Source organism: Rhamphochromis sp. 'chilingali', assembly GCF_963969265.1.
Source record: "Rhamphochromis sp. 'chilingali' genome assembly, chromosome: 1".
Lineage (NCBI taxonomy): Eukaryota > Metazoa > Chordata > Actinopteri > Cichliformes > Cichlidae > Rhamphochromis > Rhamphochromis sp. 'chilingali'.
The window spans coordinates 50,506,595-50,528,501 of record NC_137929.1 but is presented as its reverse complement, the minus strand read 5'-3'; the positions used below and the strand labels follow the sequence as shown (position 1 = coordinate 50,528,501).

Genomic DNA, 21,907 nt, shown 5'->3' with positions numbered 1-21,907 from the left:
TTCCCCTGTATGCATTCATCAGAGTGCAAGTCTGTATGTGTGAAATACAGAAAGTGCGTAAATGTTAAAATAAAGAGGGTGTAGCCTGTAATTAAAAGCATTATAAGTACTCAGAAAGCAATACATGAGTAACAGTGCAGTCAGTTTACCATAAACACTCATGTTTATGCAACAGGAAATAAGAAAAAGCAGTATCGGTCCTCTTGAAGGCATGTGTTTTTGTTTTTCAAAATCTGACGCCTAAAGCATAGAGCTGCTCATGTGTTCATGATCGTCGGTAGTGCGTATGCTTTTTGTGACCTGACAAAGACTGAATGGCACAGAAATATTGTTCGTGTTAATCAGATTGTATTTCTGCTGTAATCTGTCATGTTTACACTGTGCTCGAGGTTAAATGTGTTGTCATCACTTTATCAGGGTTTTGTTTAGTATCTGGTATCTCCGTGAAGGCAGCTTTGACTCAAAAACAGACTAATGTCATGTTTTTAAAATTAGATGTGACAGCCTGGAATCGGTGAAGGAGTGATAATTTGATTAGCGCCTGTTGCTCCGGTGTTCCCGGTAGAGTAAATCAGCTCATCAGTTATATGTAATTGTGGTGTTAAGCAAATCTCTCTTCTATCTGTGCTGTGATTCACTCTTTGCATTATCAAGTACAAAAATAAACTGTATCTAAACAAAATCATGCTGTTATTGAGATGTACACGGTGCTGTTTTCCACAGTTGGTTGAGGTATTTTACAGTAAAACACTGTGTGTTTGTGAAAGTCGCCACTCCTCAACAACTGCAGCTGCACACTGTTATTACCATGCTGTAATGAAGGAGTGTAGGAAGGTGCTTTAAATGTGTGCTGTCAAATCAACGAAACACTCCCCCAAAAAATTATTTTTCTAGTGCCAGTAGCACTTGTAGGTGTAGGTTGTTTTCTGTGTTTAAAAACAGCCTAATCGTCTGGTGATGAAGTTTAATTGGTGTGTTTACTGCTGTGGAATTTATAGTGAGATGCCTTGTAAATTGCAGAGGCATCCACACACAAAGGTATAATTCTTTTATAATAGATTGTGACAAAAGCCATATTTGTTTATGTTTTTTTTCCTTTTATATGCTTGGCCTTTCTGGGTTAAACAAAAATGTAGTGATTTGGTTTTCGCTTCATACAAGTCTAACAAAGGGTCGGTCAGATCTGTGTTCAGTATACCAAAGGGGTCGGTAACAGCAGCGGTCCCCAACCCCTGTGCCATGGACTGGAGTCGTTTGGTACCGGGCTGCGAGAGTTGAGGCTTGGGTGTGAAATCTTTTGGTTTTCAGGGTTTTTATCAATTTTTGCATTATTTTTTTAATTGTTTTTATCGTTAACTTGGTTTCCCTGGATCTTTTCAATCAATCAATCAAAGCTTTATTCGTCACATGCAGGTTGCCCTGCAGTGAAATGGGAATCCCCCCGACCTTACACATATAGCACAAACATTACATGTGTGTTATGAATAAATCTTCTTTTTTTTTGGTACTGGTACTGGTTTTATTTTGTTGTATTTATCCACGACACCTTAAAGGCCGGTCCCTGAAAATATTGTCGGACATAAACCGGTCCGTGGCACAAAAAAAGGTTGGGCTGCTGGGTAACAGGAAAAGCTAGCATTGCGTGCATGGATGGCGAAAGCTAACAGTGTCAACAGGTTGGAGATCTAAGAACCCTAATCCCTAGAATCATGTGATCTTGGACTTTTGAAGGATGTTCACTGAAGTTAGGCCCTGAGCTGGCAACACTGTTGCCTCACAGCAAGATGGTTCGAGGCTGTAAGCTAGCTGGGGTGTTTGCATGTTTCCCCTGTGCCTGTGTGGGTTCCCTCCTCCAGTTTCCTCGCACAGTCCATACACCTGAATGTTGGGTTATCTAGTGATTCTTTATTGGCTAAAGGTTAGGTAGAATGGTGACCTGTCCACCTAGTAGCAACTGAGATTGACCTAGAGCTCCTGCGACACTGGAGTGGATAAGCTGTGGTGAATTGATGGAAGTTTCTCAGAGTGTTGAAGACTTTGAGTTTTCACATTTTGCAAAGCCAACCAATGGGACAGCCAGTCATCGAGCTGTAGGTTTAAAGCGCTGAAGTTTAGCCTCATGTTACCTTATTAGCCTCTTCCTCAGGCTGAGGGATACAGCTTATTAAATTAACACTGGTGTCAGATCAGTAACCAGTATCAGCAGATGCCTAAAGCCCTGTATTGAAATAGGAAAAAGGTTAAAAACATTATGGAGGTACAGTGAGACCTCGAGAGCTCCAGAAATGTGAATTTTCCCTCAAACCAAACTTACATCTTTTGCTAACATGGTGTGAAACTCTGTGAAGAAAACCTGACTTTGCACCTTTCTAGATGATGTACAGCTTGCAGTGTTTCCACTCTAAAAGATGGAAAAATAAACATCAGCGAGGTGTAAACGTGGGTCGTCACATACAGCATGGAAGGACAGTAAGAGGGAAATATTACAAGAAAGCAACACTGCTGAGAGAGAAGCAGTTACGTAACAGCGTGTCAGCGCGCCGCTCCGCAGCCGCCTTGCAGACGACAGGAGGGCTGCCAATGTGTGTGTTTGGTTCTCAGAAATATGAAAGGATGCAGTCAGCTCCCTGTCTCCATGGTAACTGCATCTTCCTCCTCATCTGTCTGTACTGCTCACTTTCTTTCCCCGCTATTGTTTTTCATTATTTTTACATTTTCATCATTTCTATTTTTTCATTATTATGTCGCCTCGCTCTCTCTGCCTGTCTGAGAGACCCACTCAGCCTTGTGTCATAACAAGCACACACAGGTGCTCAGGTGCACAAGCCGTTACATAAACAAGCACATATTTATCTTTATGCTTGCATGGCTTGTTGCTTTGATGAAGATGTGTGACATCTGCTGTACCAGACACATATTTAGCTGCTCATTCCACGAATTGCATGTTTTCATAATTTGCCTCCATGTGTGCAGAAATGGAGAAACAAGTCTTACCAGAAAAGTCCACTTTAATTTTTACCTTTGGCATGACTACATATGTTACTGTTGCTGCTAAAGTGGAGTTACTTTTGACTACTGCATATCCAGTTCATTGGCTCCTATCCAAGTGATCATTTTTAGAGGTTATGAAATTCAATCAGTCAATCAAATGTTTATTTCGAACATATAAGCAACAGGTCTTAGTAACCATAAAACCAAACCAAAAACAAAAAATAAATAAACATAAATCACTGAAAGCATATTTACACGAACAAAAAAACAAATGTTGATGATTTCCTGTTGGAAAAGGAGTCAGAAGAACCAAATGTTTATTCATTCTTGCCTCCCGATCTTCACTGTGGGTTGCAGTGGGTAGGGATATCTGGGTTCTGTCACATCTATGTGTTGGTGTTTGGGCTCTAATTTGGGTGGTTGATGGGTGTAGGAGTTTCCTCACTGAGTGAACCACTATACTGCCTGTTTGTATTTGTTGTTGGGTTTTTGTTTTTTTCTTCTCTGGCCTTGCTCGAGTGTTTTGTTTCTGGATGTCTTTTGCCTTTTTAGGTAGAAGAGATGGTAGTCGGGGTTGCTCGTGCCATAATGCTAAACAACATTCACACAGGATTCATGTTAGCTGAATTTGGTAGCTAGAGCAATGGGGTATGTTGCTTAGTTTTCTTAATTAGTCTTATTTGTATTACATAAACAATGAAATTACATTATTCTGTTTTGTAAAAAAAAAAACAAAAATCCAAATTGCAGACTGTTAATGTTTACAATATGTATATTTAATTAGTTTTTACTTTATTTGATGGAACTTTATTTTTTGTCATTCTAACATCATACTTTAATCATGCAGCACATTTGAATCGGTTGAATCGTGTATGAAACTTAAGAGAAATGTTTGGCAACTGTTTCGGATGATCATTTCACGGTTTCTTATAGTACTGCAATAGTGGCAACAGCAGTTCAGATATTCATTTTCACCCGTCACGCATGAGCATACATAAGTGCAGCTGTCTGCTGTTGTTGCCATATGTTGTTTTTATGCATTTGTTTACTGGTATCTACTGTATAGATAAGTGGAAAGGTGCACATGGGTTCACTAAGCTGTGGGTGTCTGATATGAGTCACGATTGTGGAAAATCCCTCTCTCCTCCTTCCCTGCAACCTGAGGCGATTAGCAAGCAAGCAGTGTCACTCTGCAGCAAGTCCCTCTCCTACAGTGACAAGCAGAGCAGAACAAAGATCTATATATAAGCAAGGCAATATCTATAACTCACTGAGCATCAGTGTGATTGCAGTCAGATGGAGGTCACAGCATTTGTGATGAGTCTGCTGTCTTTGCTGTGCAGACTTCATTCGCTCCACTATGTCTTTGTTATTACAGACAGGGCTGTAGTTGTGTAACGTTAAGTCCTGCTTTTTTTGTTCAGTCTGAACTCTACAAGAGGAGATTTTTAGAGGAAATAATCACATTTTGGTTAAGTGAAGAAAAACTGGTACTGCTTGTTTTGAAAGAGATGAATTACTTGAGGTTACTTTGTGTCGTTTGTTGGTGGTCTGTGGACTCTTTGTGGTTAATTATGCTTGTCTTTAGGATCATTTCAGTAATTGTGTCTTTGTGTTTGTTTTGTCTCTTAAGTGTTTAATTTCCTTACTTCACAGGGGTGTCTGATATATGGATATTTCCCTTTCCTTGTTACTCATTTCTTTTTTCTTCTGTGTCTCTTCAGGGTTGTTCTGCTTGTGGTGGGGATTATTTTGGTAATTTCAGTCGTCTTTGTGGCCATTTACTGGTGGCTTTTGATCCTTTTTGATTGTTTTGAGTGGTTTGCGTTGTCTTTGAATGGTTGGTTTCTGGTTGTTTGTATCTCTTGTCTCTGATTATTTTGCTTGTCTTTAGGGCCGTTCTGGTAACTTTGTGTTTCTATGAGGCTGTCTCCCCCCCCCCCCCCCCCCCCCCACCCCCTATTTTTTTTAAGTTTGTGTCTCTTTGTGGCTGTTTTCCTTCTCGTTTGGTTTATTTCTGTAATTTTGTGTCTTTGTGGTCACTTTGTGGCTGCTTTGGGTCTCTGTAAGCTTTTGTCTTTTTGTGGCCTGTTGTTCTTTTTTGTCTCTTTATGATTGTTTCCTCATCATTTTGGTGTCATTTAGATTACTAAGGGTGTTTTTCTCGCTCATTTTTTGGGTCTCTTTGTAGTTAATTTTTGGGTGTTTGTGGGTCTTTTGTGTATCTTTAAGGTCATTCTGTGGGTGTTTATTGTTATGTTAGATTGGAGCTATTTGGTAATTTGGGGTCTCTTTGGTGAGTTTGTGGTGATTTGGGTTCTTTGTTATTATTTTACACTGTTTAACTGAGCTCTGGTTCTCATTTTGAAGATCACATACTGAAGTGACTTCATAGAGAAGCCAGGAGGCTTTTTGGTGTTCAAACTCCCAGAACTGTGATGGTGGGATTGTAAATGAATCCATTATCATCCATCACATTCGTGAAGAGTACCACTCATAATTGAGCAATCTTTTTTTTTCTTTTTTTTTTTTTGCCCTGTCCCATTTGGTTCTTTAGTCGTCAGAATTGTTGTCTGAAGACCAACAAGGATACCCAGTGGATTTACTTTGCCAAATGGATCATCGTGGCATTGCCGTATTGGTCCATTTGATCGATCTTAGTTTTTATTATTTATTATATTTTATTTTCAGATGTTACAGATGGGACAGACATGAGTGAGGGATAGGAAAGGGAGAAAGAAAGAGGAAGGAAAAGAAAAACAGAAGGGGAGAGGGACAGTGAGAAAGGGGGGGAGAAAAAAAATCTCCTGGATCACCTGTTGAGAGAGAAGAAGAATAGAAAACAAGCAAAAAAAAACCCAAAGCAACATACTAAACACAACACCATCGCATTAATCTAGCTAAGTGTAAACAGCAGTAAATACTAAATATTCAATGTTGTTGTGCAGCACGCAGGACAGACAGCGCACAATGTGCTTTGAAGTAGCAGCCAAGAAAGGTGTAATTTAAGTCTACAAACAGTGAACACCCGTGTGCACACCTGTGTGGATCAGCGCGCTTGTATTCAAATGGTTTCCACATGTAATGGTCTGCAAGAGGATGTAGCGAGCCATAGCCCCGTCCCCCAGGGCATAATTGAGCAATCTTCTGTTGTCCTAACCCGTATTTTAACATTTTAAATGTCCACATTTTGATAATATCCACACCAAGACTGCAGGTGTAAGCAAAAAAAGTGATTTATTCTCAGAACAAGTGATTACAAGTTTTAACCTTTTATTATTTTATTGAATAATGTAATATAGTCAGCTGAATATTCCCAGCTGGAGTTACTTTGGTATCTGACAGGGCTCTTACAAAGAAATGAATTCAGCTGCAATAATAGCGAGAAAGCTGCAGGTTTCAAAACAATTGTAAAAACATCTGAATTGCTTTCTTGTGGTGCGCTGCAGCTGACTTACAGGAAATATCCATGTCTGTCTAAAAAGAAGACCGCGGGAAAGAAAAATCACATTATTATGTTTTCTTGATACATTCCTCAGTTAATAAGCCTTAATAAAATAAATTTTAGCGCTGGAGGTTCAGTGTTACGGTTCATTGAGACATCTAATGAGGGTGAACATAATACCAGGTGAACGCAGATTCAGATTGTCTGCTGTCTATGAACTCAGTGGTGCCACTGGCTTGAACGTGTTTCTGAGAAAAATATTGAAGCATTGCAGTGAAAGCAGAAAGCCGGCTCATCAGTCGAGAGATGCTTGGCCATCTGAAAGAGGTTTTATTTAGGATGAAGAGACTGTCTGAGAATTTAAACTGCTCAATTTCTGCCTGCACAGGCCAAGGACACAGATGAAAATAAACTGTTATTGACTCACTCTGAAACACTGTATTCTAATGGTATTAAAGTAGAAGACAAAAAAATCGAGGAATCAAAGGTTGAGTGAAAGCTGTTGTCACTGCACCGACTTTCCTTCTCGTCTCTTTTTTCCTGCATAAATTATTTTGTACAACACTTTTTTTTTCTGCCTTTGCTCTTATCACACAGCCAGACTTTCTAACTTTCTTCATTACCACTTTAAACGCAATTTGGTGTTTCTTCCTCTGAGGGTGGGTTTGAGTAATCAAAGCTACTCAAATATGAAAGTATTAACCATATTTCTTCCCCTTTCTGTCTCTTTCCCCTGATTTCTTATTACAGAAAGTCAGCGAGAAGGTTGGAGGGGCGGAAGGAACCAAGCTAGATGATGACTTTAAAGAAATGGAGAAGGTAATTACCTGTTTGTCTGTGATCTGATACCAGATTTAATCTTAGCTTAGTGTTAAGCGTAGAAGCAGAGAGAAACTGGATCTCTCTTACCTCTGCTGGTAGAGGTTAGCTAATTTAAAAGTTATACTTGTTATAATCGCTAAAATAACCTGGAAGCTTCAATGACAATTTTCTGAGAGAAGGTTTGGTGCCAGAATTCTTCTTGGATCTAATCCACAAAGTAAGTGGGCACAGCAGAGATAGACTAGCATACTTTTGTTTGTTTTGTTTTTTGTTTTTTTTAATTAAACAAGACATACGTAAAGGTAAAGTTTGGTGCTCTAACTACAGCCTAACTGGCTGCTATGTGTTGCTTCACTTTGACCACATATGACTAACTTGTAAACCTGTATTACACCAGCAGATTTTTTAATGTATATCTAAATATATCTAGAAAATATTGCAAAGCTGTATTCCATGTAGTATATAGAGCAACTTTATTACTTGATTAATAACTGATGAGCTGTTGGCCTTCATCGTGGTCATTAACAGAAACAGAGCGTTCACCTTCAAAGTAAAAGTGCACTTTTTAAAATGCATTGGTTTCGACATTAAGGTACAGCTTCCAATTTGAAGGTGAACATTCTAAGTTTCTAGTTTGTAGGGTTGGGGAATACACATTTTTCCCCTAGTAATATTTGGTAGAGGGGATGGCAGACCTATCTATAGGCCTATGTCACTGAGGGTGAAGTTGCACCTTTCCAGGTTATGGCTATATAAGGTACCACCCAAGTTTTCTATTGCCAGAGATAATCACTCTGTATGAGTGTTGGTCCCATGTTGTTGTTTTGATTTATTTTTTCTGCTTTATGAAATATCCTTCCAAACATGTTATATGTTTCATAATTACCTTAATGAAGGCCACAAGCCTAAATACACAGGAAGAAAAATTGTTATACTGCATACTGAAAACGTTGCTGGAGCTGCTCTATGCAGTTTGGAAGTAGTTGAAGTTGTTCCTGGACTTTCTACTCTGTTTATACGAGTGAGTATCAGTTGACATGCTGATAATCTGGTGTTTCCCCTGCAGAAGGTAGACGTCACCAGCAGAGCAGTGTTGGACATCATGACCAAAACTACAGAGTACCTTCAGCCTAACCCAGGTATTAAATATACAAAGGTTGCAGAATACTAAAAAAAATTGCAAAACTATTATATTGTAATTCAAATTGTGACTCCTGATGTTACTGATGTTATTTCTGCTTTTTAAAGCATCAAGAGCCAAGCTGAGTATGATCAACACCATGTCAAAGATCCGTGGGCAGGAAAAAGGACCTGGTTATCCGCAGGCTGAGACCGTCCTAGGAGACGCCATGTTGAAGTTTGGACGGGAGTTAGGAGAGGAGTCCAGCTTTGGTAAATGTATACCTGTTAAATGACGTAAGATGTATCAGAAAGTTAACCATTTTTAATTATTTTTTCCAATTCAAGATTAGATAATAGAGGAAAATAGGTCATAAGCAGGTAGCAACCTTGGCAGCTCAGAAAAATTGGCTTTTTGCTAATTTCTCACTTTACTTCCAGGCTTGGCCCTCATGGATGCTGGTGAGGCGATGAAGGAACTCGGGGAGGTGAAAGATGCTCTGGACATGGAGGTCAAACAGAACTTTATTGATCCACTGCAGAATCTTCATGATAAAGACCTCAAAGAGATACAGGTCGGTAAACAAGTAACATTAGATATGTGGGAAATTGAATTTATAATGGTGACATGTTGTTGAATTCTTCTTCAACATGAATCTTAAATTGTTTATATCACATGTTCCTTTCTCATCTATTCCAGCATCATTTGAAGAAGATGGAAGGCCGACGTCTGGACTTCGACTACAAGAAGAAGCGTCAGGGGAAAGTCCAGGATGACGAAATCAAACAGGCACTGGAGAAGTTTGATGAGAGCAAAGAGATCGCAGAGCAGAGCATGTTTAACCTACTGGAGAGCGACGTAAGGATAATGTAATATACGTATTCCAATTCCACCATAACTTATTATTATCAGAGTTGAAGGTAAATATGTTCCTTAGCTCTACAGAGAAAAGTGTTAAATAATCTCAGATCATTAATACCAAAACAGAGTTTTGAAGACCAATCAGAAGAAGAAAATCTAATCATATTGTGCCCTCAGCAAATTAAAAGAAGATTTTATATTACAGCCACAAAAACATGTTCAATGTTTGTTTGTTTTTTAAAAAAAGGGGGGAACATATGAAATCAAATATTAAGGTCTATTCTTGTTACTGACATGTTCCAAGTAAAAAATTTTATGTTATATACAAACATGGAAAAGACAAGCAATCTTGTGCCTTGCTGTGCCAAACCAGTGCCAGCCCAGCGTGGGTATGGAGGATGGGTTTGGAAGAATAAAAACAACAAAAAACACGTTTATGTGTGTGTTGCAGATAGAGCAGGTGAGCCAGCTCTCAGCATTGGTCCAAGCTCAGTTTGAATACCACAGTCGTGCCTCTGAAATCCTCCAACAGCTCTCCAGGAAGATGGAGGACAGGTATCGATCCAGCCTCCTACTCAGGATAGAAATAAAGCTATAAAAATAGACTGTGTGGTTAGATAGAACTTAACTGTGTGGCTTCCTTCCAGGATAAAAGAAGTGTCCAGTAAACCGAGGAAGGAGTACACTCCAAAACCCAGAATGACACTGGAGCTGCTGCCACCCAGCGAAAGCCACAATGGAGGGATACACTCTGCCAAATCCCCAGGAAGATCACCAGGTAGAGAGAGGATGTCAATCTTCGATGTGCAGTTAGATGACTACCAGTATCCAGCTCAGTGGTATCTGTCAAATAATGTCCAGTAGAGATGAGGTATCTGCAGTAGTGTCTTGGTAAGTCAGGATCTGGGATGCCTCATGTAGTCTGAGCAAAAAGACAAGCACATCTACCAGATAGAAGAAGCCGTGGGAGTTCAGATGAGATTTAGAAGAACGGTTTGGCCTACTAACTGCAGGGTTGGCAGTTCAATTCCTAGCCCTTCCTGCCCATGTTGCCAAGTGCAAGGCACTGAACCTTAACATACGATGCATCCTGTAAAAGCGGTAGATACTACAGACTCTACATAAAAGCCTTGAGGAGTGAAATCAGTCCAGCAGTGCATTAACCCTATTTTAAGCAATCAGCAGGGAATAACTCCACCGGTTAAAATAAGTCTGGTTGTATTTAAGCGTATAAGAAAATTGCCCCAGTTCTCAATTGCTTGATGTTTTTAATCTTAGTCGCTATTTCAAAGTCATCTTTAAGAGAGTTTTGTGTTTATTTTTTAATATATATTCCTGATCTGGGTCAAAATTGTCAAAAATTATTTCTGAAAGGCCTATAAACAGACTTATTGGCCACATACCCACTGGTTTGTGAAGTCCTGTTGTGAAGCCTTGTAAATTCATAACTGTGAGGCAAATCGGACTGATTGGCATTGCAAACTTGTGATTGATAAGTCGTTATCTATCTGTCTATCTGTATGTCTAATTTTCAGTCAGACTCCATGTTCAACACCTCAATTGGAAAAACACAGGAACGACATCAGAAATGCTTATCTCAAGGTTTCACAATGAGTCTTCACCATCAAAAAAAGGCCATCACAGTGGCTCATTGCTCTATCTGCCTGCCAGCCCCCCCCCCAAAAAAAAATTAATTAATTAAAGCATGTCAGAAAGGAGACACAAACCAAGCCTTGGGGGTCGCAAGCTAGTGTACTCCCAGTGCTCGGCATCTGGTGTAAAGATGAGTTCCAAATTAGCATGCGCATCCATCCACTGTGGCATCCCCTTGGGAAATTATTTAGCAGCTGAAAGTTTCTTTCTACCTTCTAGAGTAGTATTAGAGTCTGTTAAACTTGTTTCATATTCGAGACAATTTACTTGTATGGACTTGCATGATTTTATTTTAAGTTTAATTATGAAATATACAAAGTTATTTAAAAGATTCCTGACTTTCTCTGGATTTTAGTTGTGCAGGATTTCAAAGTTAGTTAGAATGGTTTTCAGTTAACAGGTGAGCCTTGTCAAACCATTATGTTGATATCCAGCAAATTAGCCCCGTTCAATGCACAGCAAGAAATTCTTAAGTAAAACAAAATAGGCCCCGTATGTAACAGTGTCATTAAGCTAAACCAAAACAAACCAGATAACCAAAAATGCCGCATAGAGAGTGAAACTGACTCGCTATGTTTTGCTTCTGTCCATTCACAGCCCCTATGGACCAGCCATGTTGTCGAGCGCTCTACGACTTTGAACCAGAGAATGAAGGTGAGCTGGGCTTCAAAGAGGGGGATGTCATCACCCTGACCAATCAGATCGATGACAACTGGTACGAGGGTATGATCAACGGCCAGTCGGGCTTCTTCCCCATCAATTATGTGGATATTCTGGTGCCGCTCCCTCATTAGGTCCTGTTACCAACCTTCCGCTTCCCCTCGACCAATCCAGACACCCAGAAAACAGCCTGTATTTGCATAAACAACAAACCACGCCCTCCTTCTACTTCTTCTTCTTCTTCTTCTGTGCTTCTGTGCGATTCTGCTTTCACAAAATGGACTGAAACGAGAGAGAAGCCCGAGATGGGATACATAAGATGCGGCAGTAGAACAGCGATTAGAGTAGAAGAAGAAAGGGAGAGGAGGATTATAGCGTGAGAGCTGCATAAGCAAGGGACTGAAAGAGATGAAAAGACAAAGAGATGATGTTCTTTTATAGCGCAGTGCTTGGCCGGGCAGCACAGAATACTGTGAGGTTATGGAGACTTGCGAATAAGGCACGGTGTATATGTACGTGCATGTATGTGTCTGTATGTGCGTTTTGACCTGTTCTTACTGTATTTATGATCAAGCCAGCACAAATTCCTGCTTGTCGGTTTAGCTGCCTGACAGCTTTTTTGTGAGACTGTCTTCTTTCTTCTTTTCTTGCTGTATTTCTCTAAAAGTAACTGTTCTTTCTACCTTAACTTGCCTTCTTGTGCTCTTTTTCATACCTAAATTTTTCAGAAACTGTCACAGTTTTACCAGCTGTCTATCTTTGTTACTTTCTCTTGTCTTGTTATTTTCTTTCATTGGGTAGCACTACCTTTTAGAAAGGCTCCATAGTCCAGATTGTAGACCATCAAAATAACAACCCAGAGCCACAGATCCATAGAGTTTACGATTTAGGTATATTTCAACCTCTTTCTAGCTCTTTTTGTAACACCCTCTGCCTTTGCTGACACTGCATAGCATTTCAATTCAGTGGCTGAATGCATGATCCAGCCAAAAAAAGATTGACTGTGTTGAAGTAAGCTTGGTCTTGCTAGAATGGAAAAGAGAACATTTATCCACTTGTTTTTAAACCCATTTATCTTGTAAAATGGAACTTTTAGGAGGGTTTTGAGGCTTGAGGATCAAGAAACTCATTCAACACATCACTAAGCAGGAGTTCAAGTGATGAAAAGGAGAAGTTTGGGTTACTCTTTTTACCAAGCAGCACTGATTTGCCATCACAGCCACAGATGAATGTTATTGAACAGAGCCTTGTTTGTTTTTGTTTTTTATTTGATACACATTTGAGCATTCCAGTATGCATAGTGAGAAAGAAGTTTGTTTGTTTTTTCCTTTCTATATACTGTGGTTTCCTTGTACTCTGTGGAGTAGGAGCTTGCTGATTTGTCTAAATATGTGGCTTTTGCATGCATGACTGTGTGTGGCTAGATGGCTTAAAAAACAGCAATTTTAGATTTCTTCAGATTTTCAATAACTCATGCTCAGAAACATAATTAAGTTTGGGAGGTGATACTCCCTTGCCAAAAGGCACGTCAGTAGGACATGTAGTAGCTGATGAACAGTTACAACTAGTGCTCCCAGCGTTAATCTCATTAAAATGACATTAATGCCATTTTAACGAGATTAACGCTGGGAGCACTAGTTACAACAATTAATATCTACCCAACAATCTGTCTGAGAAGTATCAGTAAAGTCTACTGTGAATGACCATGGCAGACCCGATGACATGAACGTGCTTTGCATCCTTTATTTACATACAAACACATAGAGATTTAGCTCTCCTGCTGCCAGCTCAACAATATCACAACAACTAACCATCACAGGACCCGTCAGCGGGGCATGATTGCAGATGCTGTGCAGGTGCATCTGCCTTCCTTGCATGGCACCGCAGGCCCCACCCCGCCACATACCCCCATCGCCCGACTGAGGCCGGGCAGACATCCGGCCGAACCTACTCCACCACCACGAGTGGGAGAGGGGATCAGCCCGGATCGTCGGTGCCCCTGGCCCCTGGCCAAGGGGTGTCAGTTCAGGTGGCCGCCCACGAACCCAGCGGCGCCGGCGAAGCTTGTCCGGAGGTCAGCCGCGTGGCAGGTGGACACGGCGCGGCTGGCACGGTCGTGAGCCCCAGCTAACAGGCGGCTGGGCAGATGTTCGGTGTACACCGGCCACTGGTTGGGGTGAGGCCGGTCTGGCGTGCACGTCCAATTGAGCATGCTCCCCTGGCACAGGGACCTCCATCTCCTCGCGCGGCCCCTCCATCACCACCACCACCGCAGCTCCAGGCTGGAGCAGCCCCTCGCGCGGCCCCTCCGTCACCACCCCTGCTTCCAGCTGGCGGGGACCCTCACATGCCTCCTCCACCACCAGCGATGGTGTAGCAAGTTCCTCCCACGCTGACCTCCAGCTCGGGCTGGGCAGGTGGGTGAGCTAGTGGTGGGCTCAGCAGTTGCTCCTTGTCCCTCCTCCGGAGAGCAGGAATGGGAGCCGGCCCCTGCTGGGCACAAGCTACTCCCACCCGAGGAGTGGGGAAGGGTGCGGTGACAGGCTGCGGACCGGCCACCCCAGAGGTGTCGGGGAGCACCTGTGGGGGTGGCGGCGGTGTCGGGCAGGACCGGATTACCACCGCCAGATCCTTCATTCTCTGCAGGTTCTGCTCTGTCTGGTCCTTCAGCTCTTTCTGCTGCCGGCGACACACCGCCGCCTGCTCCCGCTGCATGGCTGCCAGCTCAGCCACCATTTGCACCATCTCCTCTCTCTGCTTGCCCAGTCCTGAGTCTGCCGAGCCTCCCGTCCTGGGTTTCGGCACCACTGTGAATGACCACAGCAGACCAGGTAACATGAACATGCTTTGCACCCTTTATTTACACACAAACACACAGAGCTGCAGCTCTCCCGCTGCCAGCTCAAAATTACCACAGCAACCAACCATCGCATGATCCAGCGCTATGCTTAAGTCGGCGGGTGTATTCGCCTTCCGTGCACGGCACCGCAGGCAACGCCACATCTACGCTTTAATCTTTAGAGTGCTGTTAGGGGCCCGACTATTTTACATGATCATAGTTCCCACTAAACAAAGTATCTGAAATTCCGTGGTGAATATTTCAGAATCTTTCCAACTTTATTGTTATTTGGCAATGAAAAACTAATAGTATTTTGGTCTCAAACACTAAAACTCTCTAACACTAGTTGCTAAGCTTTATGTTGAAACAGTAAAGCAAGATCAAAACATTTTGCTGTCATGAAACCTGTTGTAATGCTAATACTAAATTCCAGATTCACATTGTTTATGTCAAAATCCCGATAGCTTACCAGGGAGAATATACTATATTTTTGCCTGGTCATGATACCAGTTGCCTGTTATAGCTGTGTTTAATGGCAACTAACTGGGCCGACAAAGGTCAGTGCAGCTCAGATGTGCCATATTCACAATGGAAGTCATTCGCTAAACCATCTGCATTGAATAATATCTATAATGTAAAGTTGCACACAATGGAATTGATTCATAGCAATGTGGCAACCAGAGGCCATAAGAAGTCTGTGACATTCAGTGACTTCAAGCGACTATGGCCAAAGTAACCACTGGCAATGGGAAATGGATGGGATCCAAGATAAACTTTTCTCATCTTCCAGGTGAGCAACTGAAGTATATAACAATGAAGAGTGAAGTCTATTGAGTTTGGAAAGAAAAGCTTCTGGACTTTCATCTAAGAAGCTTCTTCAACTCTAAGAACTGAAGGAGCTTCTTGGATGAGAGGTGAAACATCATCAACAAACTTAAAGAAGTTCAGACGCTTTTCTTTATAAGCTCCTTAGACTGCAGTGACCTGGATGACTGAGAGCCAACAGACAATGAATAGTGAAGAATATCTGTATTGTCATATGACCTGATAGTGAATAACAATAGAAGGTAACCTAGGCAACCAGTGGCCGGAACACTCACCAGCAACCAGCTGTCAGCTTCAAAGTAATGCGTGATGACCAAAATTGCTGTTTGATGACCAAACTTTTTTTTAGGTTGCACTCAAGTTTTAGAATTTTGTCTGCCTTCTTGTTCATAGAATGATACATTTTGTTATATCAGAATGTTGTTAATGCCCTTAAACATCTCACTAAATTCAAGATTTACTCATTTATTTATTTTAACCCTACGATCGTGACATCTTTTTTGCTTCTGAACCTGTTGTCATAATCTCAGGCATAATTATACCATTCTTTAGCCAAATGCTTCAGATATCTCATTCTAGTTTTCTCTTAAACAGTTACTGGAATAGTTAAATGTTAGTAAGAACTCTGTGTTGGTGGTAGCTCCCTGCTGCAAACGCGATGTGTAGCATCTAGCAGGATGGCTACAATGCCAAAATGCTTCTCATTATTCTCAGTTTCTGGACAGATCTGCAGTATTGTTAAAAGCAGTGTAAAGGAGTCTACTTTGACAACGACCATATGAAAAAGGTTGATATTATTTACTGTTAAAGGTTCTCTGATAAAGCAACTTTTAAAGATCTGGACTCACAATTAGAGAGATGACTCAGTTTAAATAACTGAAACATTCCAGTAATATTAAGAGCTCTCTTCGAAATAGAGGACAGAACTACAAACCTATAATTACATGTGCTACTTGTTGAAATAGGCATCTAAGTATAGTTCTGGGTTTATGTCAAATCAACTGATAAAGGAAAACGACAACACCTTGGTCATCTCTGCTTTGAATTCTAGTTGTAATTTACCAGTCACACATTTTTTAACACGGACTGTTTGATACTTATTGTACAGAGTTTAAGAATAATTTAAAAAAAAATCTTAGGGTTCTAGGGTTTTCTATCTGAGCATTATTTATGAACCAGCAGGAATCTGTGTTAGCATGGCTGATGCTAATGTGCCAGAAGTGGCTAACCAGCTAGCCTTTAGCTTAACATTCCTGTACTCTTGCTTTGTTGATGCAGTGTTGAGCAGAATACGTTAGAGTATTTAGTGCCTGATTACTGAATACCTCATCTTAAATGTAACATATAGGCTATTGAAAACAACAGAGAAATATAACATATTCCGAATTTTTCTAGAATACTCCGCCAGAAGAGCGGCTTTCATGTTAAACAGGTTATACTACAATCTTTTTTCCTATTACTTACAGACCATTAACATATATGATCATTTTATACTACTAAAATCAACATACTAAGATCTATTAGCAGGTTAATGGTTTACATGTATAACGTGGACCATATTAAAATATATAAAATCTTTACGGTTTCTACCAAACTTTAGGCAAAATGACGGGTTTGATTGTCTGCTTGTTAAGTAATCAGGTATTAAACCCTGTTTCCAGGTATCAAAGCTCAAGACATTGAACTTAGGACCACAGTTTTTCATACTAAGCAATCCAAAACATGCAGTAACACACTGATTATTATTCATGTGTAGTGGATGGTGTCATCTCTGACTTCTAGGCTGATGTTTTATCTGTGTCCAGTGTTTTCTGTCTTCCATATGAAGTTTATATCTGCCAGCAGCGCATCCTCTTACATTTTTATTGAGAACAATTTAAGCCACATCCTACATCCTCATCCCTGTGCTGATGTGTTGATATTAGCCTACCTATTGCTCTGTAGCCAGCTACAAAGGAGTAGATCATTATGTCAACTAACCCAACTTCAGTGACCCTCTATATGTTACTGCTAGTTTCCATAGCAGTCTTCATTTGCATCTAGAAGTGCTGTATGTTTATAGTTTTTCAGAAAGACATCAGTAAGAACATGGTATACAGTCTTTAAATGACAACTATCTCAGTGACTAAAGTCAGCTTACTGCTAACTCTGCCAAACCCCATAGATCACTGTTTTAATGGGTGCCTGGATAATAAATTATAACACCTGGAAAACACCACACTGATAATTTTATCGGAATCTGGACCTTAAAAAAACAAAAACAAAAATGAATAGTGTTCAGAAAGGACATTTGGACCTGGAGATGGCTGATGAGGTTAGGCTTAAAAAGCAGATATAAAAAATCATGACCATTATAATTATATTTACAATCTTATTGCCTTCTCTTGCTAAAGTCTAATGATTAATCAGTGCATAACACATACCAGAGAAAGGCTATGCCACCTAAAATGGCACAGATACTTAAGAAGTGTGACAGAGGCAAGACAGAAAACAACAAAAACAAAATGCTTTAGTTGAGATATTTGTCAAGATAAAATATTTGATAGAAGTTTGATTGAAGGACGGGAAAACCTAAAGCTACTATACAATCCTTTTGAATAGTAATAATAATAATAAAAAAGGAAAAGTACTGGTTCAGACTAAACAGTATCTTCTATAAACTGTCAATAATACTGAATATAAAGGCAATAAGTTCTGATGGAACAATAAAATTTAAGGTTTCATCAAAGGAAGAGGTATCTACCCATCTGTCTGTCTATCTATCTATCTGTGAAAGAGCTAAGACATCTCTTCCATTGCCAAAGCACATGCGTGAAAACAACAATACAATCATCAAATAAAACTTTATAATAATCTCTTTCCAGTCTTCAATTTTTTTTCTGCCATATACCTGCTTTTGCATAAATGTTACAGGTTTTTGTAAAAGACGGAGGTTTGGTTGGTGCAAACATATGTTCAGTGTTTTCTTTTTACTTTATTCTGTCGGTAAGTTCTGTGTCTGAAAACCTGATTTTTCTGAGTCTGCCTGTCGAATGTGTGTGAGCTGCATGCAACTGGACCGCTTCACGTCTGCTTTTTGAGATGGATTTTTTAAAAGTCAAAACATTCAAAAAGGGAAAAAGAGAAGGGGGAGATGTTCGTCCTGCTGGCTTTTGTCTTGCAGTGCAGTGAACCTAGGTTAACTCTGCTACTCTTCTGTTTTTTGTTGTTCAGTTATTGTACTCTTTGACCTGTTGAAAATTCATATGGCACTCTTCTTCAACTTACAAAGTGCTTTAAGACTTTTTGTATTTCTTTGAATGATGTTTTTATTTTTGCTTTTTTTGTTTCACTTCCACTGCGATTTGCCCTCTATGGCGACATGTATTCTAACCTCAATGAGGGACTTGTACAGTGTTACCCTCCATTTCCCCTGTTCACCTTGGTAAGAGTCAGACCTAGGCCACATTACCTACCTAAAGTCAGTTTTACCTCTCCAGTTGAGAGATCAGTCATGACACTCCAAACAAAAGCTGCAGGTCTCCAGTCTTTCCTCAGAGGTACAGCTGTTCTGAAAGGAGAAACACCGTCATTGTCTGGGGCTAAACTTGAGAAGCACCAGCTGGCAGATTCTAATATACTTTACATTTGGACTTCTGCTAAAAAAAAGTCATTTTACATTAATTATGTATTAATAAGCAGGTTAATAACCTAAAAGAAAGCATTTGCAAAATTGTATAAGTATTATTGGTGTCTTGTGATAACTGGTTGGAGAAATTACAGGCTTAATTATTTTCTTGCTAACAGTAGCTTTAGAAGATTTAGGGGCTTCTCATAGCTGATGGTTTCCACCAGTGTACAGCAACAATGAACTAAAAAAATATGTTGTATAATTTAACAGTAAGATACAATAGTTAATATCACCTCCCACTTCATTATGGACATCTGTTTAACCTCTTGTTACCCATATATAAAATCAACCAATCACATGACAGCAAATCAGTGCCTTTATGCACTATGACTATGAATACTTAGATAATGCTGAGGGAAGAAACAATATTCACATGGCTTTGAATGTGGCATTGTTGCCACACAGGGATCTCCAGGGTTTTTAAAAATGGTCCAAAAAAAGACAAAATATCCAGTCAGTGGCAGTTCCCTGAGTGAAAATGTCTCGTTAAGGTCAAAGGTTGGAGCTGATAGGAACGCAACAGTAACAGTAACACTGTGCCATTCCTTTCAGCTAAGAGTGGGAGACCGAGATAGCAATTCACATAAGCTCACCAAAATTGGACAATAGAAGAGGGGAAAAACATTTCCTGATCTGATCAGTCTCAATATCCGCTGTGATATTTAGACAATAGGATCAGAATTTGACATAAACAAAGCATCTTGCCTTGTATTAACAGTTTAGGCTGGTGATAGAGTGATATAGTGTGGGATATTTTTTTGGCAAAGTTTGAGCTCTTTCTACTAGGTGAGCATCATTTAATGTGACTGCTTACCTGAGTATTGATGCTGACTGTCTTCTGATGGGTGATCAGAGTTCATTGTATTCAAATGGTTCCCCACAGTTACCAGATCTCAATTTAATAGAGCATCTTGGGTGGAAGACGAGAGTCACATCATGGGGGCGTAACTGACAAATCTGCAGCAACTGTGCAATGCTTTCTTTTTATATGCACCCAAATAAATGAGGAATGTTCACAGAACCTCGTTGAATCTATGCCATGAAGAATTAATGCAGCTCTCAAGGCAAAGGTGGGTCCAACCCAGTACGGTAGTAGCAAAGTGTACTTAATAAAGTGACCAGTGAGCAAATATACTCTCTGTGCTTCAGAATTAGTGTTGGAGTGATGTGAAACCCCTGAAGCTACAGCCAGTTATCTCGGAGAAATAAAGAATTGATTGTCTTGCTTGGCTCAAAGACGGCAGCATACACCAATAAACTGGGCTTGATTGATCTATACTTGATTGATCAACAGATTAGGATTTGAGGTGTAGAGTGTCCACTTGCAAAAAAAATAAAATAATGTAAGCTACTTTCCTTTGTGCACCAAGGATGACAGTATATTTAAATAAAAATTGGTGTTTTATTTTTAACTCAAGCTGTTTTTTGCTTTTTTGAGGCTCCACCTGTGAGGTTTAACTCAAGCAGAAGGATTTCTCCCAAGGGAGCGGGTCTGCCTCTGAGAGCTGACCTGCTTCAAAGAAACATTTGCAAAACTAAATCTAATCTCTGCACCATGATTTTTGGGGTGTAATAATGTGGCCGGGGTCTGAACTGTGGCTGTGTTACATAATCATACTTTATGCCTTGTGGCTGTATGAAATGGCCCTATGACTTTGGAACCTGCTGTCCTCTGGTGAGCTACTTGTGTGTATGTTAATATATACACACCTTGTTGGTATTTATTTATTTATATATGTATTGTATGTATTGATTTGGTTATTTATTAATTTATTTATTCCTGTGTCCTATTTAATGGTTAGGCACCTGTGACATATTTGACGGTCGTCAATACATTGGTGTATGGTGTAGAGTATGGGAGGGGTAGTGATTGGGGGGAGGATGAAGGGGTATTTTGGGGGGGTTGGGGGTGGGGTTGGTCAATGGAAAAAATCTAGCTGTGATACTAACTCTAACTGTTGCTCTCCTTGTATTGGACAATGATATAATCTAAGACCACTGTATGTATAACTGCTTGTCGTGAAGATGAACTACAATGTAATGACAATAAAGATTAACACTATGATGACACGGCGCAAACAAGGCTCCAATCTGTTCTTCACAATGAGTCGATAAACGGAGGGATCAGACAAAGAGCTACAGCACCACTGACTGCACAAAAGTGGAACTGCATCAACAACCAGCAATGATTGCTAGTTTTAAAATCCTTCCTGTAATTTCATATTGGAAATGTTTCGGTTTGAGTCTATAGCACATAATTTGCAGGTCAAAGAAAAAAATGAATTCATGAGCAAACAGTTTTAATCTGCATTTTAATCACATTTTCTCAAAATTACTGTTAATATATTATGTTGTAAGTTAAAAATGATAACCACAATGATACATTAAGCTACAACAACGATAATAATAATAATAATAATAATAATAATAATAACAATAATAATAACAATAAATATAAATAAGTGAAGGCTATAGTGTGTAGTGAAAATGTCATAAAGTCATAGTGAAAGTGAATTATCTCACATGCCAGACATTTTTTGCTAGTGATAAGCAATTCTTCATTATCGTTTATATTAATGTGGAAATAAATGAGATATGATTTTTCTTTTAGAGTTAAGTTACTGCACGTGGTCGACTTTTTATATCTGTGTAATGATTCCAAATGACAGTATAGTGGCGCTGTAGAGTATTGTTTCCCTACTGCTGCCGTTTCCCTCCATTTACAAATCAATATCTGATATGTTCAAGATCACCTCAGAAACTCGAAATTTACATACTCAAGCTGAAAAAACTCAAACTGTCTATATCACAGGAAAATTGGTGAATTTATATAGCATCTAGTAAGGTTTAAGGAATCCAGCAGTCTTGAATCAGTTTTATTATCACTGTTTAAAAATACTGTCCGCAATTAAATGTTTTGGCCTATTTGTATTAATTTTTAGTCATTTTCTGTGCGAAGGCTAAATATCTGATTTATAACTCAGGCATTCAATGCACCATACGGCTTGACCCACTTTTCCA

General features: G+C 39.9%; 2 protein-coding genes across 2 annotated transcripts in view; one reads left to right on the top strand and one right to left on the bottom strand.

Moving 5' to 3' along the window:
* The window catches only part of LOC308392184 (endophilin-A1-like), a 64,881-nt gene extending 46,145 nt beyond the window's left edge, over positions 1-18,736 (top strand). The window contains exons 2-9 of the mRNA XM_080875104.1: positions 7,187-7,255; positions 8,325-8,397; positions 8,507-8,650; positions 8,819-8,952; positions 9,078-9,236; positions 9,691-9,794; positions 9,887-10,017; positions 11,490-18,736. Of these exons, the coding sequence (XP_080731230.1) occupies positions 7,187-7,255; positions 8,325-8,397; positions 8,507-8,650; positions 8,819-8,952; positions 9,078-9,236; positions 9,691-9,794; positions 9,887-10,017; positions 11,490-11,686 (1,011 nt within the window). The 3' untranslated portion in view covers positions 11,687-18,736. The remainder of the gene's footprint in view (positions 1-7,186; positions 7,256-8,324; positions 8,398-8,506; positions 8,651-8,818; positions 8,953-9,077; positions 9,237-9,690; positions 9,795-9,886; positions 10,018-11,489) is intronic.
* On the bottom strand, positions 13,896-18,784 carry LOC308392199 (uncharacterized protein; the record flags this gene model as incomplete). The annotated part of the gene is made up of 2 exons (XM_080875129.1): positions 18,672-18,784; positions 13,896-14,359 (listed from the first exon to the last, which is right to left on the bottom strand). Exons 1-2 carry the CDS (start codon positions 18,709-18,711, stop codon positions 13,896-13,898), a joined length of 504 nt encoding a protein of 167 aa, XP_080731255.1. The 5' UTR covers positions 18,712-18,784.
* Between the last annotated feature and the right edge of the window lie 3,123 nt (positions 18,785-21,907).